The 19,258-nt window shown below is 42.2% G+C and overlaps 1 protein-coding gene across 1 annotated transcript in view; it reads left to right on the top strand.

The window, feature by feature from the left end:
* Positions 1 to 19,258, top strand: part of LOC140476797 (regulator of G-protein signaling 22-like) — a 142,940-nt gene that overhangs the window by 71,957 nt on the left and 51,725 nt on the right. The window contains exons 11-14 of the mRNA XM_072569592.1: positions 8,745 to 8,866; positions 13,331 to 13,460; positions 17,645 to 17,770; positions 18,661 to 18,762. Coding sequence (XP_072425693.1) covers positions 8,745 to 8,866; positions 13,331 to 13,460; positions 17,645 to 17,770; positions 18,661 to 18,762 — 480 coding nt within the window. The remainder of the gene's footprint in view (positions 1 to 8,744; positions 8,867 to 13,330; positions 13,461 to 17,644; positions 17,771 to 18,660; positions 18,763 to 19,258) is intronic.

Here is a 19,258-nt window from a genome sequence, read left to right as displayed (position 1 = left end):
GGTATATGAATAGGAAGGGTTTGGAGGGATATGGGCCGGGTGCTGGCAGGTGGGACTAGATTGGGTTGGGATATCTGATTGGCATGGACGGGTTGGACTGAAGGGTCTGTTTTCATGCTGTACATCTCTGTGACTCTATGAAATAAAGACAAATTTTATGACTAACTACCTTGAAGAAAGAATACAAATGTGACATCAAGCAAGCACACACAAAAGCAATTAATAGGTTTGACAAGACAGGGGAAGGCACCTTGTATAAACAAAACAAGGGAGATGCGGTGGTAGTTTGGCACATCGATCTTTACACCGCTGAGGCTAAACGCCAGTTCGTGGACACCTCCTCCTACTGCCCCCTTGACCATGACACCACCACCCACCACCAAACCATCATCTCCCAGACTATCCATAACCTCATCACCTCAGGGGATCTCCCATCCACCACCTCCAACCTCATAGTCCCACAACCCCGCACCACCCATTTCTACCTCCTGCCCAAAATCCACAAACCAGGCTGCCCTGGCCGACCCATTGTCTCAGCCTGCTCCTGCCCCACCGAACTCATCTCTGCATACCTGGACACGGTCCTGCCCCCCTTAGTCCAAGAACTCCCCACCTACGTTCGGGACACCACCCACACCCTCCACCTCCTCCATGATTTTTGCTTCCCCGGTCCCCAACGCCTTATCTTCACCATAGACATCCAGTCCCTGTACACCTCCATTCCCCATCACGAAGGACTCAAGGTCCTCCGCTTCTTCCTTTCCTGCCGTACCAACCAATACCCTTCCACTGACACCCTCCTTCGACTGACTGAACTGGTCCTCACCCTGAACAACTTCTCTTTCCAATCCTCCCACTTCCTCCAAACCATGGGCACCTGCATGGGCCCCAGCTATGCCTGCCTCTTCATAAGATATGTGGAATAGTCCATCTTCTGCAGCTACACTGGCACCACCCCTCACCTTTTCCTCCGCTACATCGATGACTGAATCGGCGCTGCCTCGTGCTCCCACAAGGAGGTTGAACAGTTCATCCACTTTACCAACACCTTCCACCCCGACCTCAAATTTACCTGGACCGTCTCAGACTCCTCCCTCCCCTTCCTAGACCTCTCCATTTCTATCTCGGGCGACTGAATCAACACGGACATTATCTATAAACCGACCGACTCCCACAGCTACCTAGACTACACCTCCTCCCACCTTGCCCCCTGTAAAAACGCCATCCCATATTCCCAATTCCTTCGTCTCCGCCGCATCTGCTCCCAGGAGGACCAGTTCTAATACTGAACAACCCAGATGGCCTCTTTCTTCAAAGACTGCAATTTCCCCCCAGACGTGGTCGACGATGCTCTCCACCGCATCTCCTCCACTTCCCGTTCCTCCGCCCTTGAGCCCTGCCCCTCCAATCGCCACCAGGACAGAACCCTACTGGTCCTCACCTACCACCCCACCAACCTCCATATACATCATATCATCCGTCGTCATTTCCGCCACTTCCAAACGGACCCCACCACCAGGGATATATTTCCCTCCCCTCCCCATCAGCATTCCGAAAAGACCACTCCCTCCGTGACTCCCTCGTCAGGTCCACAACCCCCACCAACCCAACCTCCACTCCCGGCACCTTTCCCTGCAACCGCAAGAAATGCAAAAACTTGTGCCCACACCTCTCCCCTTACTTCCCTCCAAGGCCCCAAGGGATCCTTCCATATCCGCCACAAATTCACATGCACCTCCACACACATCATTTACTGCATCCGCTGCACCCGATGTGGCCTCCTCTATATTGGGGAAACAGGCCGCCTAACCCTCGAACTCAGCACCACCTTCCTAACCTGCAATCTTCTTCCTGACCTCTCCGCCCCCACCCCCACTCCGGCCTATCACCCTCACCTTATCACCCTCACCTTAACCTCCTTCCACCTATTGCATTTCCAACGCCCCTCCCCCAAGTCCCTCCTCCCTACCTTTTATCTTAGCCTGTTTGGCACACTTTCCTCATTCCTAAAGAAGGGCTCGTGCCTGAAACGTCGATTCTCCTGTTCCTTGGATGCTGCCTGACCTGCTGCGCTTTTCCAGCAACACATTTTCAGCTCTAAACAAAATAATACAAAGTACAAGGGATCCTCAAATTACAAATGTCCAAGTTATGTCTGCTTACACTTACAAACACAATGCCATAATTGCAATTTTAAAGATCTGGCATATGAATATTGCCTGTCCTTACAGGCAATAGTTGACTATTCTTAACCTAAATTGTTTATTTGTTCATTTCCCACTATTATCCTAAAACTTATGATACAATAATCACTGTCCTCTGAATGCTCCCCCTTGGTTAGCTTAATTTCTAAGAACCAGGTCTAGCAGTGCCTCCTTTCTTGTTAGACCGGACACGGACTACTGTAGGAAATTCTCCTGATCACAACCTAAGCTTGTCCCTTGCTACACATCACACTACCATTATTTCAGTCTTATACTCTGGGAATTAAAAGTCCCCCATCATAACTACTGTATGATGTTTGCACCTATTGTTAATTTCTTTGCAGATTTATTCCTCTATATCTTTTCCATTAGTAAATGGTCTATAGATTACATCAAGCAATGTCATTCAGCCTTTTTGTTCCTTAACTCTAGCCATACTAATTTTGTTTTTGAACCCTGTAGCACATCCTTTTTCAGCAGTTCTCCTTAATCAAAATTGCCACCTTCCTTCCTTTTCTTTTTCTTATGAACCCTTGTAACCAGGAATATTTAATACCTAAACCTGCCCTTCCTTGAGTCAGATCTCCATTATGACCAAAACATAATAATTCCGCAAGGCAGTCAGTACCTTTATGTAATAAGAATTCATATATTTGCAGTGTAACCCTGATTTAAACTTCACTACTTTCTCTTACTCTGCTTCCACTATACCACAGCATAGATTGTTAAGTTGGCCTGAAATACTTAAGCATGGTGGCTTAGTGGTTAGCACTGCTGCCTTGTAGCATCAGGGACCCAGGTTAAATTCGAGCCATTGTCTGTGTGGAGTTTGCAGATTATCCCCATTTCCTTCAGGTGCTCTGGTTTCCTCTCACAGTTCAAAGATGTGCAGATTAGGTGGGTTGGCATGCTAAAATTGTCCATGATGTACAGGGTAGGTGGATTAGCCATGGGAAATGTAGGATTACAGGGATAGAGTTGGGGGTTTGGCTCTGCGTGGGATGCTGCACGGAGGGCTGGTGTGGACTCAATGGTCTGAATGACCTACTTCCACACTGTAGGGATTTTGTTTCTATTTCCTTACTTCTACTGTAGTGTTATCTGCCTCTCCCAGTATTTCATCCACCCTGGTATTATTCTCTAATGTTTTCTCTGGGTTCTCACATCCCTGCTGAATTAGTTTAAACCTACTGCAACAGCATGAGCAAAATGCCTGGCAAAGAACTGAGTTCTGGCTCTGTCCAGTTTGTACAACTGCAATCTGTCTTAGATCTGTTCCCTTGACAGAGGAATCTAAAACCCTTTCTCCCATACCTCTTACCAGCTACACATTCATCTGTCTGATTTTCTGATTTTTAACACTCACTGACATGTGATCCTAGGAATAATTAGGGGTGACTGATTTTGAGGTCCTAATTTCTAATTTCCGACTTACTGATTGCAGGACCAAATTAGACCACATTATAACCAAACTGTTAGGTTGCCCTGAAATACTATTGGTTAGCACAGCATTGAACCTGTGAGGGGCTGCACTCTGCCTTTCTCAGCAGACCATTGTTTGATAGACAGTGGATATGTAAACTGCCCACTGTACATTTTCCAGTCTTGAGTGTTACAGTGCTCCCTTGAAGAGCTGTAACTTAGAATTAACCTTTCTTTCAGAGATATGTGCAATCATCACAGATTCCCTATCCTCACTCACAAAGTGGGTGTAAGTGAAGAATGATGTGCACGGCCCATTGTGTTTAGCCTCATTGTTGTCCATTTTATGGTACAATGCCTGGCTAGGTGTGAGTGATGAGCATTGCTTGGCAATTACAGCATCTTTTACCCTTTGGGATGCTTGAAGTGGCTGCTCAGCTCTCATGTAGATGTGACTTATCTAGATCTGACAGTGAACATCATACTGTTGCAGACTTTGAAATAGTGCAAGTGGAAGTGTGTGAATAAAAGTGATGTTTTTCCATACTAGCAATGTGCCCAAAGTATGTTTTCTTCTTCCTCTGTCTCCCAGTCCAGGCAGGTAGATGCCCAACTTCTGTAGCTGGAGTAGAGGGAACTTGTTGTGTGGTTTACCGTATTGACTCAAAAGACTTGGGCAGTCCTCTCCTTGTGAGTTTAGGTCCGGGCCTGTTAAGAGACCTCTACCCTGATGAAAGCTCACTTCCTCAATTTGTACTGCCACAGATGTTGAAATTATGGGCAGAAGAAGATGGAGGGGCCTGACACCTCTGTTGTGCACCTCCTGAGAAGATGCAATGTAGGGGGCATCTGTCTGTCACTCCTCCATCCTGTGAGTGCCTGTGCAGTAGTCTGTCTTGTGGGATATTTTTTGCTTCAACTAAATTACATTGTATTAGACAGTGTTAATTGGGAGGAGCTGTTATCAGGCAAGTCCACATCTGACACATAGAAACTATTTAAAGACCAGCTAGGGAAGGTTCAAGACCGGCATTTACCATTAAGGAGGAAGGATGAGGATGGCAAGGTAAGGGGCCCTTGGATAATGAGGAAAATCATGAATTTAGTCAAAAGAAGCATATGTAAGGTTTATGAAGTTAAACCGACAGGGCCCGTGAGGAAAGCAGGAAAGTACTCAGACAGGGATTTAGGAGATCAAAAGGGGGCCAGGAAATGACCTTGGCAAGTAGGGTCAAAGAGAATCCCAAAGCATTCTACACATACATTAAAAACAAGAGGATAACTAGGGTGAAGGTAGGACCACTCAAGGATAAAGGAAGGAACTTGTATTTGGAGGCAGAGAATGTGGATGAGATCCTAAATGAGTCATTTGCAACAATATTCATCCTGGAAAAGGATATGGAGCATACCAAGATTTGTGTGGAGCATGCTAAGATGCTAGGGCATTTTGAGATCAAGAAAGAAATGGTGGATCTCTTGAAGAGGATTAAGGTGGATAAATCCCCAGGGCCCAATGATATCTATCCAAGGTTATTAAGAGAGGCAAGAGAGGAGATTGCTGAGGTCTTGACCAAGATCTTTGTATCCTCACTAGCCACTGGAGAGGACCTGAAGGACTAACGAGTAGCTAATGTTGCTCCTCTATACAAGAAGGAAAATAGGGATAATCCAGGAAACCACAAACCGGTGAATCTCATTTCGGTGGTTGGGAAGTTTTGGAGAGAATTCTTAAGGATTGGATTTATGCGCATTTGGAAAAGCATGACCTAATTAGAGCAGTCAGCATGGCTTCATGCAGGGCAGGTCATGTCTTACTAACTTGATTGAATTTTTCAAGGAGGTGACAGAAATGATCAATGTGAGTAGAGCAGTGGATGTTGTTTACGTAAATTTTAGTTAGGCTTTCAACAAAGTCCCTCATGGTAGGCTCATCCAGAAGGTTAAAATGCATGGGATCCACAGTGACTTGGCTGTATGGATTCAGAATTGGCTTGCCCATAGAAGACAGAGGGTAGTGGTAGAAGGTTGTTTTTTCAGGCTGGAGCTCTGTGACTAGTGGTGTTCCACAGGGATCCATACAGGGACCTCTGCTGTTTGTGATATATATAAATGATTTGGATGAACATGTAGATGGGTAGTTTAGTAAGTTTGCAGAGGATACAAAGCTTGGTGGAGTTGTGGATAGTGTAGAAAGTTGTCAAAGGATACAACAGGATATATAGAACAGTTGCAGATATGGGTGGAGAAATGGCAGATGGAGTTTAATTAGGATAAGTGAGAGGTGCTGCAATTTGGGAAATCAAATGTTAAGGAAAAATATACAGTTAATGGCAGGACTTTGAACAGCATAGTAGCAGAGACTTGTCGGTGATATGTTCACTAGATTGTACCCCTGAGGCTAATTTGAATAAACTATCCAACCCAGGTAAGCTTCTGGTGCTGCTGGAGAGTGCAAGTCAGTGCCTCATTGGTGGAACCTTGGGTGTTTCACTCCCTTCCTCCTTAGAGTCAGAGCTGGAGCTGAGGCTCTCCACTGCAGTCCTCTTCTTGGTGGAAAGTCACTGGGTGCAACTAGTGGCCGTGTGAGAAGAGAGGGAATTTGTTATCCAAGGTGGATAAAAGGTTGTGCAGAAGAAGTATGTGTTAGCATTAGTGATAATGGGAGAGCAGCACAGCACAGTGGAATTTAATGGGTTGGTTGGTTGCCTATTGATTCTCCAGGAAAAGCATGCAATGTGTTGACTGCCTAAGGAATGATATGGAAAGCAGAATTTCACATAAAAGATTTGCCCCAGATCAGAGTAAAATCTGCCATGAAACTTACTTACCAGAGCTTTTTAAATGTGAATGGAAAAATCCAACCTGTTAACAAGCATATGATGTACAGTCTAACAATAATATTTAATCAAATTATACAATATGACTCCATATGATTATATGAGTCATTGAGTATAGTCAGATTGAGATAGACTGATATAGATTTTTGAACCGAAGGAGAGCTAAAGCATTTTGAGGAACAGGCAAGTAAGTGGAATTGCAGTCAAGATCAGATCAGGCATCACAGAAGTTATACAGCATACTCCTTCTCCTATTTATTGTATTGTATTGTATACCATGCATTTAATCTTTACATTCATGCCTATTGATATGATAATAACGAGTGGTAGATAGCAGACGATGACACATTCCTCCCAGGTCATCTCAATGCCTTCTATGCTCGCTTTGAGCAGAATTTCGGCGGAGAGGTAACACCTATTCCAAGAAGTCCTGCCAAACCTATCCCAACAGTCCCTGCATCAGAGGTCAGATCAGTTTTCCTTTGTGTGAATCCAAGGAAAGCAATGGGACCAGATGGAGTACCAGGCCATGTACTCAGGGCAATGCGCAGATCAACTGGCAAAGGTCTTCTCGGACATCTTCAACTTCTGTCTGCAACAGACCACTGTCCCTGCCTGTTTCAAAAGGGCCAACATCATCCCTGTGCTGAAGAGGGTTCATGCAGCATGCCTCAATGACTGCGGCCCAGTGGCTCTAACTTTGGTGGTCATGAAGTGCTTTGAAAGGCTGGTCATGGCATTAATCAACTCCAGCCTCCCCACTACTCTTGAACACTCCAATTTGCCTAACAGACCAACAGATCCACGTCAGATGCCATAACACTTTCCTTTCACTCCTCTCTAGAACATCTTGACACCAAGAACAGCTACATAAGAATCCTATTCATTGACTACAGTCAGCCTTCAACACTATTATCCTCTCAAGACTGCATCGCTAAATACCAGACTAATGCCACCTATAAGTTCTCTGATGACACCACCATTGTCGGTCGAATCTCAGATGGCAACAAAACAGACTATAGACGGGAGGTGGAAGACCTGGAAAAATGGTGTACTGAGAACAACCTAGCTCTAAATGCAGGCAAAACCAAGGAACTCATTATTGACTTGGGTGGGATGCTACTCATGCCCCCCTACACATTAACAGCACAGAGGTGGAACAAGTGGAGGGTGTCAAGTTCCTGGGAGTGGTCATCCACAACAAGTTTTTTTTGGACTCTTCATGTGGACGCACTGTTTACAAAGGCCCAACAATGCCTCTTCTTCCTCAGGCAGCTGAGGAAATTTGGCATGATGGTGTATACCCTTGCCAACTTTTATAGGTGCGCCATCGAGAGCATTCTGTCTGGATTTATCACTACCTGGTATGGCAACTGTACCATTCAAGATTGGAGACGATTTCTGAGAGTGGTGAACTCGGCCCCAACAATCACAAAGACTAATCTCCCATCTGTAGAATCCACCTAACAGGCCCACTGTCAAGGAAAGGCTGGCAGCATTCACAAGGATCCATCCCACCCTGGCAATGTTTTTCTACAACTTCTACCAGAGGGGAGGAGGTACAGAAGCCTGAATACACACACCAGCAGTTTCAAAACAGTTTCTACCCTACTGTTGTTAAAATACTGAATGGACTCACAAATTCTTAACATTCGCCTGTACCTGTATTTTTGTTGTTGCCACTGTTTACCTACTATTTAATTATCTATGCTGCTTAACTCTGTGATCTGCCTGTATTGTTCACGAGACAAAGCTTTTCACTGTGCCTCGGTACATGTGACAATAAATTCAATTCAATTCAATTCAATGAACCGTCATTCCCACAATTTGTATACATTTATGTTTTCATTTTCACTGCTTTTAAAGCTGCCTATTTAATGTCAGTGAAAAGATGAATATGTAAATCTATCCCATAATTTAAATCATGAATAAATATTCTGTATAGTTGAGGCTTCTATAGTGGGACACCACTGGTTATATTAAAGCCAATGAACTTACCCAGTAAATTTCCATTCCACATGCTGGCAAATGATGTTATGATTTCCATTCATTATAACAGCATTATGGACAGCAAATCAATTCATGGATAATATTACATTAATGGTAGTAATAAAAAAAACTAAAAATGAAAGGAAGAGAAACAAAAGAAAATGAAACACAATGTGCTGGAAGTGAGAGTACTTTTGATAGAGCCTCTCTTGTGTGTATTATAGTAATACTGACTTCAGACTTCTGAATTACACTTCTGCTAATCTCCGGTTCTATTCATTTGCTGAAACAGCCAAAGAAGAAGTGTAAATCACGGCCACGCCAAAGAGAAGTTCCACAGAATAGATCATCACCAAATAGGCACTGCACTAGGACAATGTCCAAAACTGCTCTCTGCAAGCCAGAGGCTAAGAAGTAAGTTTGAATGCCAATACTTGCTGGGATTGTCTTATCAATAGTTTATTGGTGTATTGGATTGGGGTAAAAATAGATTTTTGCCTGTTTTGGATTTTTAACTTCATTTAGTTGCTCAAAACAGTATTTGCAAGGTTAACACTCATGGTGACACCAAGTATTCATTGACAAAAAGAGCCAAACAGGCTGACAACAAAGTAGTCCAGGAGGATGTGAAATCTTGTACCAAGCACATGCACGAGTGGATATTTGACCTAAAAACAGAAAATGTTGGAACATTCAGCTGGTCTGGCAACATCCTTGGAGAGGAAATCAGAGTTAACGATTAAAGTGTGATATAACCCTTCTTCAGAATGGAAAGGGCTGGAAGTTGTGGTTTTTATGGATAGAGTGGGAGGAAGTGCGATTGGAACGGCTGATGAGGGTGATGAGGGTGTCCAGAACAAAAGACAAAGGGAGTGCTAATGATGATAAGGAGAGAGACATAAAATAGAAGGAAATGATAGGTGTGAAAAGGAGAAAATGGATCTGTTATACTTAGAGCAAAGTCGACAAGACACAAGACTGGAGTTGGAGGGGTGGGTGTTGAAATCAACATGGAAGATAGAGGTCATGGCTCTGAAAATTGTAAAACTCAGTGTTAAGTCCTGGAAGCTGTAAAGTCCCTAAGCAGAAAATTAGATGTTGTTCCTCTAACTAGCTCTGTTGGAAAACTATAGCAGGCCTAGGTCAGATATGTTTGCAGGGAACAAGATGTTTTAATGAAATTTCCAACATCTGTAGTATTTGCTTTTTTTAGATGTATTTGACCTGTTGTTCCCGTGTTAGATATATTAAAGAGCAATCATAATTAGTCCCATATCCCTGTTTTTGTCCCTTTTTAAAGTTGTTTATGTTATCAGCTTATGCCATGCTGTTAGGTACAACTTTCAAGATCTTGAACATTTTCCTAATTTCCCCGCTAGGTGTTTTCACACTGTTTTAAATCTCTGACCACATGGTTATTAACTCACTCTGTATTCTCTATCTACTCTATGAAAACTTCTCATAATTTTGAAAACCTATATTGGATCAATACCTAATCTTCGCCATTCCATGGATAATAGCCCTACTCTTTTCAAAACTGAATTATCTAACCCCTCCTCTGTACCCTTTTTAAAGCAATTCTGTCTTTCCTGAAGTGTAGTGTTCAGAATGGCCCACAATATTCACAGGAACATGATGAAACTAAAGTTAATACTGAGTCAGATAGAGAAATGAAGACAATGCAAGCAGATAACTGCAGATGCTGGAAATCTGAAACCAAAATAGAAAAAGCTGGAGAAACTCAGCAGGTCTAGCAGCATCTGTGGAAAAAAGTTAACATTGCTTAAGAACATCAGAACTGAAGAAGAATCATAATGGAATCCAAATGCTGCTTTTCCTCAGATTGTTGGACAGGTGACCAAGAGAATGGCAAAAAAAAAGTTAGGTTTTAAAGAGCATCTTAAATGAGGTGAGGAATGAAACAATGCTGAGAGATTTAGGTAGACAATTTCAGAACTTCAGGTCTTGGAAACTTGCATTATGGCTGCCAATGTTATGGTGATGGAAATGTAATATTTTTGTTTGGAGAATGAAGGTTTTTTATGGCTTTCAAGGAAGGGCAAAGTTGTGATTGAATATTTTTGCTATATTTTACTTTTTAAATTATTTAGGAAAACAAAAGTACCAGATGATAGGAAATTTATTTCCAGGGCTAAAAAATAAAGGATTTTTTTAATGGCTCAAATTTCTAAACATAGGGCTTCCTCTAATATGTTTTACTTGTATTTTGTTGCAACTCTTAAGAACATAGACACTACTTATATGTAAAAATATTTAAAATATATTGGATAATATATATATATCTCACTCTGAAACATCCTCCAGCTCTTTATAGCTTATAGTTATCTATTTCATTGGCATTATTTGCTAAAACACCTCCTCTGTATAGTACACCTAATACCCTGTTATTGGTACAATATCATAAGCTAGTGTATGTTGCTTTCTACTTAAAATAAATGAATGAATGAATCATTCCTGCATGATACACTATTTATATACTGCTCTTTAGAAAAAGAGAGGTGATCTCCTGAAAACAGACTGAACTCCTAAAGAACTTTACAAGGTACAATACAAGGAAGGTGCTTCCCCTATGTACAGAGATAAGATCTATACCACAGTATCAGAATTAGGGTTCAACCATTTAGGAATGAGATGAGGAGAAATATCTTTACTCAAGTCTTTGAAACCATACATCTTTGGCATTCTTAACTACAGTATAGAAATTTAGAAAACAGAGACAGGAATAGGCTATTCATCCCTTCAAGCCTGCTCCACCATTCATTGCAATCATGGCTGATCATCCAACTCAGTGGTTTCTTCTCACTTTCCTCCCAGTTCCTTTGATTCCTCTCGCCCCAAGTGCTGTATCCAACTCTCTCTTGAAATCATACAATAGTTTGACCTTGACTGCTTTCTGTGGTAGCAAATTCTATAGGCTTATCACTCCCTGAGTGAAGAAATTTCTTCACATCTCAGTTCTAAATGATCTATCCCATATTTTTATGCTTTAACTCTGGCTCTGGACTCCCCCATTATTGGGAATACCCTTCCTGCATTGACTCCATCTGGTCCTGTTTACATTTTATAGGTTTCTATGAGATCCCCTCATTCTTTTGAACTCAAGTGAAATTAATCCTAACTGATACAAACTCTCCTTACATATAAGTCCTACCATCCCAGACATTAGTCTGGTATTGGGACTGAGCATATCTAAGACAGGGATCAGTAGATTTTTGGATACAAAGAGAATCCAGGGACATGGGATAGTGGTGGAAGATAAGCCACAGTGCTCTTGGACAAAGTGAGAACTGCAGAGTCGCGTGTGTGGTGCTGGGAAAGCACAGCAGGTCAGGCAACATCCAAGGAGCAGGAGAGTCAACATTTCGAACATAAGCCCTTCATCAGGAATAAGGCTTGTGGGCCGGGGCTGAGAGATAAATGGGAGGGGGGTGGGGTTAAGGGGAAGGTTCCTGAAGAAGCAATAGGTGGATGAAGTGAAGGAGAAGGTGATAGGTCAGAGAGGGGAGTGATGGACAGGTCCACAGAGCGGTGCCGAGTTGGAGCTTGGGACTGGGATAATGTGGGGGGAGGGGAAATGTAGAAGCTGTTGAAATCCACATTTATCCCATGTGGTTGCAGACTCTCAAGGCACAATATGAGGCGTTCTTCCTCCAGGTGTCGGGTAGTAACGGTTTGGCGGTGGAGGAGGCCCAGGACCTGCATATCCTTGATGGAGTGGGAGGGGGAGCTGAAGTGTTCAGCCATGGAGTGGTGGGGTTGGTGGGTGCAGGTGTCCCAGAGATGTTCTCTGAAATGATCCGCAAGAAGGCATCCTGTCTCCCCGATGTAGAAGAGACCACACTGAGTTTCTGATGGATGTGGAAGGATCCCTTGGAGCCTTGGATAGAGGTAAGGGGTGTGGTGTGGGTGCAGGTTTTGTACTTCCTGCAATGGCAGGGAAAGGTGCCAGGTGTGGATGTGGATGTGACGAGGGAGTCGCAGAGGGAATGGTTTCTCTGGACAACTAATAGGGATAGGGAGGGAAATATGTCTTTTCTGTGGGGTCCGTTTGGTGGTGGCAGAAGTGACGAAGGATGATACAATGTATGTAGAGGTTGGTGGGATGGAAGGTGAGGACCGGGGGGTTCTGTCCTTGTTGCATTGGCCGGACTGGGGTTCAAGGGCAGTGGTGTGTGAAGTGGAGGAGATGCCTTGGAGGGCATTGTCAACCACGTGGAAAGGGAAGTTGCAATCATGGACGAAGGAGGCCATCTGGGACTTCCTGAGGTGGAATTGGTCATCCTGGGAACAGATTTTCTGATGAATGTGGAAGGATACCTCAAGTTGTCTGATGGATGTGGAAAGATCTTCTTGAATGGTGAAGTAGTCTTAAATACTGTACTCCTTTTCTATTACTTCTGTTTGCATTATGTTGTCCCAATGAATCAAGTTTGTACGCTCATAATCCTAGATGTAACAACTACTGCAGAGTTTCCCAAAGTGCAGGTTGGATCCCAAGTGGGTTCAAAAGCTGAAATTCTGGGGTCTAAACCTCTGGGTAAACAATGGGGACTGTGAAACTGTGACCATGTTATAACAGCTGCACACCTGTTCTAATCGGTGTACACCTCTTGCTCCCGTTCACTTCTCAAATCCCCATGGTCTCTCAGCTCTCATTGAGGAGAGTGGAGGGTCACAAAACTTTCAAACTGTAAAGTCAGATGACAGAGGGAAGTAGTTTGGGAAGCATTGATCTTCTGGTTAAGGATTCTGTCAGCATTAAAGGTATCTTTAAAATATCTTTAGGATTTATATCTGATTTATAGACAACTTATTTTCTGTCTTTCTATTAAGTTGTCATTAATTCCCTTCCCACAGAGAACTTCCACCTCCAAGCGACACAATTCAATCACAAGTCTCAAAAGAAAAATTTGATGAAAAATTTATGGAAAATTTGGAAAACCTAGAGTTACGTAAAACGAAGGACCTCCGCAATTTAGAGACATTAGTAAGTATTCAGCTAAAACCTAAAACCAACAGGAGATAATTGGGAAATCCTTACAAGGTAAGAGCTATTTTACATTCAACCACTCAATTCTCCAGAGGGAAAATAAAACCTATATTCAGCAAATAACAGTGAAGATGTCTTATTCTCAGATTGCAGTTGACAGCCAATGATTTGATGTTGCTCTTTTGCGAATAGTAGTTGTCATGTCAAACCATTGATTGTGATGAAAAATTTGTGACTAGGACAAAAGTTTGTTGCACTAGCAATTTGAATGCCAATGATAATACTAAACCTGCGGCTGATTTTTATCTCATTATTGTCTTTAGGGATTAACTGTTTTCTTTTTACTTAAATCATGTTTAAGGTCAACCCGACTTGATTGGAGAGCTGTCCTTTCAATGTGTAGTCAGTGCTGTACCCCATGAAGACTTAAATACACATTAAATTGGGGCACATGCCACTTTTAAGACTGTCGTGAAGCCTTCGGGTGCAAATGAGTGGCACATACATCTGTTTATTCATAAAGCACCTGGATTGATGAATCTCGAGAGGCCTAAACAGCAGTCTTTAAAGGGGTTCCAGCAGACTGCTCAGACAACAGAATAGAAAGCACAATGCCTCTAAACATTGTCAAAAATTACACAACACCAGGTTATAGTCCAACAGGTTTGTTTTGGAGCACTGCTCCTTCATTAGGTAGCTGTGGAGCAGGATCATGAGATACAATTTATAGCAAAAGGTGTCATGTATGCAACTGATACAATAAATTGAACAAACCTAGACTGCTGTTAAGTCTTTCATCTTTTAGAATGCGTCGTAGGTTTTGGTTCATTAATATGTAAATCCTAGAACTACTTCCAAGTCACATTCTCGAGGTAACTTAAGGTTTTATTAAAAAAAAGGTGACATCTCAACTCAAACAATGCATTAAAGGTGTGAGGTTAGAGTCCATCTGTATCCCAATCTTGATTCAGACTGGTTCTATTTCCAAAGTAGGAATTGACTGCCTAAAATGACTGCCTGCAGATTATGTCCTTTTTGGACATAATAGAATGTATCTGCAATTACAATTATGCATATGCAAATTCACCTCATGGACTTATATTTGTGTGTGTGTGCATGCATGTGAGGGAGGGAGAGAGAGAGAGAGAGAGAGAAAGTGAGAGAGAAAGTGAGTGAGTCCATTTGTTTGTATATGTGCACCTCTCAGGGGATGTATGTGTGTCTGAGAGAGACGGAGCGTATGAGAAAGGGTCTGCGTGAGTGTGTGTCTGTATGTGAGTGTATGTGTTAGATTGTATAGTATAGGGGGTCAACTGTAGTTTGACATGAACCCCAGGTCCTGGTTGAGGCCATCCTCATGGGTACCAAACTTGGATTTCAGCCTCTGCTCGGCCACTCTGGGTTGTTGTGTATCCCGAAGTCTTCCTTGGAGGATGGTCACCTGAAGATCCGAGGCCAAATGGCCCTGACCACCAGTGTACCATGTACATGTTCCCACGTGTAATGGTCATATCCATGTCGACACTCTGACACATCTTGCAGTGGTTGACCTGGCAGGGTTGTGTGGTCAGAATCAAAAAGTGTGGTGCTGGAAAAGCACACCTGGTGAGGCAGCATCGGAGGAGCAGGAGAGTCGACATTGTGGTCGATGTTGTCCTGAATGCTGGGCACTTTGTTGCAAACAATGGTCTGTTTAAGGTTTGGCGGTTGTTTAAAGGCGAGAAGTGGAGGTGTACAGAAGGTCTTGGCGAGGTGCTCATCCTCATCAATAATGTGTTGCAGGCTGCAAAGAACATGGCATAGTTTCTCCGCTTCTGGGGACACCACCACCATGTATTCAGCAGGTACTCGTGATTCGACCAACATTGTCTATCTCATATGCTGCAGGTGAAGATCTAAGACCCCTCAAAAGAGGCCTCTTGATTTGAGATCAGTCAAAAGAATCAACGAATACGGTCTGTTCAAAAAGCAAGGGTCATTAGTTTATTGAATTAAGGTACCTTGATGCAATTCTATCCAGCAACACAGAGGTTAAGGCTTCTGTGTTCCGTGGTGAAGTTGCGCAATTACATTTGAAAATTACACATTACTTACATGTTTTTAAAGAAATAGTACAGCCTTAATTACAAGAAAGACCAATCACCCATAATAAGGTGACATGATTTACAGCAAGTTAATCCAACAGTATTTCCTGGGAAAGGGTTCTTAATTACAAGAGAAGTCCAATCAACTGTAATATGATTAAATTCTGGATTAGTCGTGCTGGAAGAGCACAGCAGTTCAGGCAGCATCCAAGTAGCTTCGAAATCGACGTTTCGGCTAATCCAATGGTATTCTTTGGAAAAGAAACCTTATTTACGTAAATTGTCATGCAACATATCAGTTCAAGGTTAGTTCGAATGGTCAATTAATGTGTCAATATTCATTCTATGAAAACTATTGTCCTCTTTGAATTTCAGCTTAATTCTGCAAATGAGCAGTACAGGTTCACAGGCCATTTATTAGTGTTCTTTTAAATTGAGGAACCATTTTGTGGTAAATAAAAATCTACACATACTTGTTGCCTAAATTCAAATTTTAGATCCTCACAGGCACGGATGCCCCAAGGCATGGTACATTGTCGAGACTAAGCAGATGCTACGACACCACACAACAATCACCAGGCAGACATGTTCCCATCCAGTTGGAGAACACTTCAGCGCTCAGGGACATTCGGTCTCGGATCTTCGGGTGACCATCCTCCAAGGCAGACTTCAGGATATGCAACCATGCAGAGTGGCCAAGCAGAGGCTGATAGCCAAATTCGGTACCCATGAGGATGGTCTCAAATGGGACCTTGGGTTCATGTCAATGTACAGACACAATCTGCAGGCAGTCAATTCATGTAACATTTTATAAATTCCTGCTTTGAAAATAGAACCTGTCTGATTCAAGATTGGGATATAGACTGACTCTAACCTCACAAGTTTAATGCATTGTCTGAGCTGAGATGCCACCTTTTTTTTAATAAAACTTTAAGTTATCTCGAGAATGTGACTTGAAAGAACGTCTAGGATTTATATAGTAATGAACCAAAATCTGCAACTGATTCTAAAAGGTGAAGGATTTAACAGCAATCTAGGTTTGTTCAATATATTGTGTCAGTTACATGCATGACACTGTGATCTTTTGCTATAAATTCTGTGTCTTATGATCCTGCTCCACAGCTACCTGATGAAGGAACAGTGCTCCGAAAGCTAGTATTTCCAAATAAACCTTTGGACTATAACCTGACATTGTGTGATTTTTAACTTTGTCCACCGCACTCCAACACTGGCACCTCCACATCTAAATATTGTGGACTTGGAGGAGTGCAAATGCTCCCAACTATTTCTAACCACACTCTCACTCACCATTCAATTGATTCACTCACCTTGTGGCATTTAACATACCATTGATCTTCATACAAAACATTAGTGAATCTTGACAAAAAAATTAATTTTCTGGGCTTGAAATCTGACTGGATTGCACTCATTCGCCAGCTGTTGAGGGAAGGCAGAGGAATCAAGAGAGTTTAAGTCATCTGAAAGGGTGCTGTGGCATGTAAGACCCAATCGTGCTCCTCACCCTTGTGGAATCTGCTCCATTAACAATAATAAAGCTGAAGCTGCACAGGCAATGGAAGGATTTAATTTAAAAAATACAGTGGATGGGGCAGTGAAAGTTGGCTGAATTAAGGCTTGATGTTGATTAAGGTGATGTAAGTTTGAATGTACTGAAGCTTATGAATGGCAGAATTCTGGAGGCATTCAAGGTGAGAATGGAGTTGTGAAGTTCGTGATAGCTAAGGTATAGATGTGCATTTCATCAGCACGGGAGAGGTGATATACAATCAAAGATGAGTGATGATGTGTCCAGTCATGGAGATAGTAAAAGAGCATGAAATTTGAAATTTGGTTTAGGATTCGATTGATCTTAATCGAAGGGAACTGCATGAGATACAGAGGGCACTGCATGCAGAGGTCTATGGTAAGGAATAGAATTTTAGATTGGTGTTAACCATTACAGTTCCAGCCCTGTTGATGTAATGTTGAAGGAAACACTTCCTGCTTCAGCACTTGGTAAAGCTGGGTGTCAGTGTACAGTGAATGTATACGTACAGATGCCAAATTATAGAATCTTGATGGTGTGTGTTTCTTTAGACGCAGGTCAAAAAATACCATGACGTTCCATGTGATACTAAGTTAGATGACCTACTGCAGGCCCTGCACAATGAAAGCAGAACTGGATACTACTTCACATGTTTTTGTGAAAAAACAGGGAATATAGTAAGTGAGATAAACCTCAGATTATTGGGCACTTGGGTAATTTATTCTTCGATTTTAACTCATCCTGGGAACAGAGCTAATATCTTACTTTCATTACTCATTGAAAATCAATGTAAACACCACTTTCAAATTGGCAGATTAGAATCATTGATTGATGCAGCAAAGATGAAGACCATTTGATCATCATGCCCATGCTAATTCTATGGAAGAGCTGCTCCTTGCACTTTCCTCACAATCCTATAAATATTTTCACTTCAAGAATCTGTCCAATTCCTTTTTGAATCTGCTTCCATCATCTTTTTAGCAGAGAATTCCAAATTGCAATCACTCACTTCTTTTTATCAATCTCCTTTTCCTATTTTCTACATATTTTCCTTCTTCTTTCCTGGGATGTGGGTGTCATTGGCAATGGTGAGTATTTGTTGCCCATGCTTAATTACCTTTGAATGACTTGTTAGATCATTTACAGAGCGCAGTAAAGAGTTAAGCGCATTGCTGAGGGTCTGGAATTACATCTAGGTCAAGTATGGATGACAGATTTCTTTCCCTAAAAGATATCAGTGAACCAGATTTTTTAATTGACAATTGATAGTAATTTCATGGTCACCATTACAGAGACTAGTTTTTAATTTCAGATTTTATTGAATTCAAATTTCATCATCTGCCATTGTGGAATTTGAGCCCATTTACCCAGAGCCTTAGTGTGAGGCTCTGGAGGGCTGGTCCAGTGATATTAACACTGCATGTTGTTCCCGACAATATCTGTGTCCTCTGGCTAATGATGCTCCTGCCATGTTGTGTTCTTCTTTCAGAATCAAAACCATTCAGAATTGCTATAAACAAGTCATTGCCATTTAGAATATTAACTAACATTCCTTCCTATCTTGCAGTTATGGAGGAATAGTGTGAGCCTGTGGTTTGACCTGAAAGAGTATCAGCGACTGTTTTATGCGGAAATCTTTCAACCTTTTAAACTCAAGAGACAAGCTCAGGCAAGCCAAGAAATTTTTGCTGTTTTGATGATGATCATATCTTGGTGGTGCATAGAATATGCCAGGATTGTAAATAGAAGGATAAGGGGACCAGCAGTATTATAATAGACAGCATGATTGTAACCCCAAAAAGGGAAGGGTTCGTGATGCATGAAATATTAACGTTTGTAAACTTCCAAAAGTGGACTCAAACCCTATTCAAGCCAATCATTTCTGAACTTCACTGAATTGAGGGAGGGATTGTGTCTGGCCAATTTATTCCTTATTTAAATATTTTAATGAGACTGTTTGCTTCAGATTTTATTTTACTTTCTTCTTTAATGTTAGCTGGCTACCCAACTACAAGGGAGACAAGAACATGGAACGCAGAATCTGACGTTGTCTTCAGCCCGAGTCCACACCGACCCTAAAAGAGCGACCCACCCAGATCCATTCCCCTACATTTACCCCTGACTAATGCGCCTAACCTACACATTCTTGAACATTATGGACAATT

This window comes from Chiloscyllium punctatum, chromosome 5, assembly GCF_047496795.1.
Source record: "Chiloscyllium punctatum isolate Juve2018m chromosome 5, sChiPun1.3, whole genome shotgun sequence".
NCBI lineage: Eukaryota > Metazoa > Chordata > Chondrichthyes > Orectolobiformes > Hemiscylliidae > Chiloscyllium > Chiloscyllium punctatum.
This window is presented reverse-complemented; position numbering and strand designations above follow the sequence as displayed.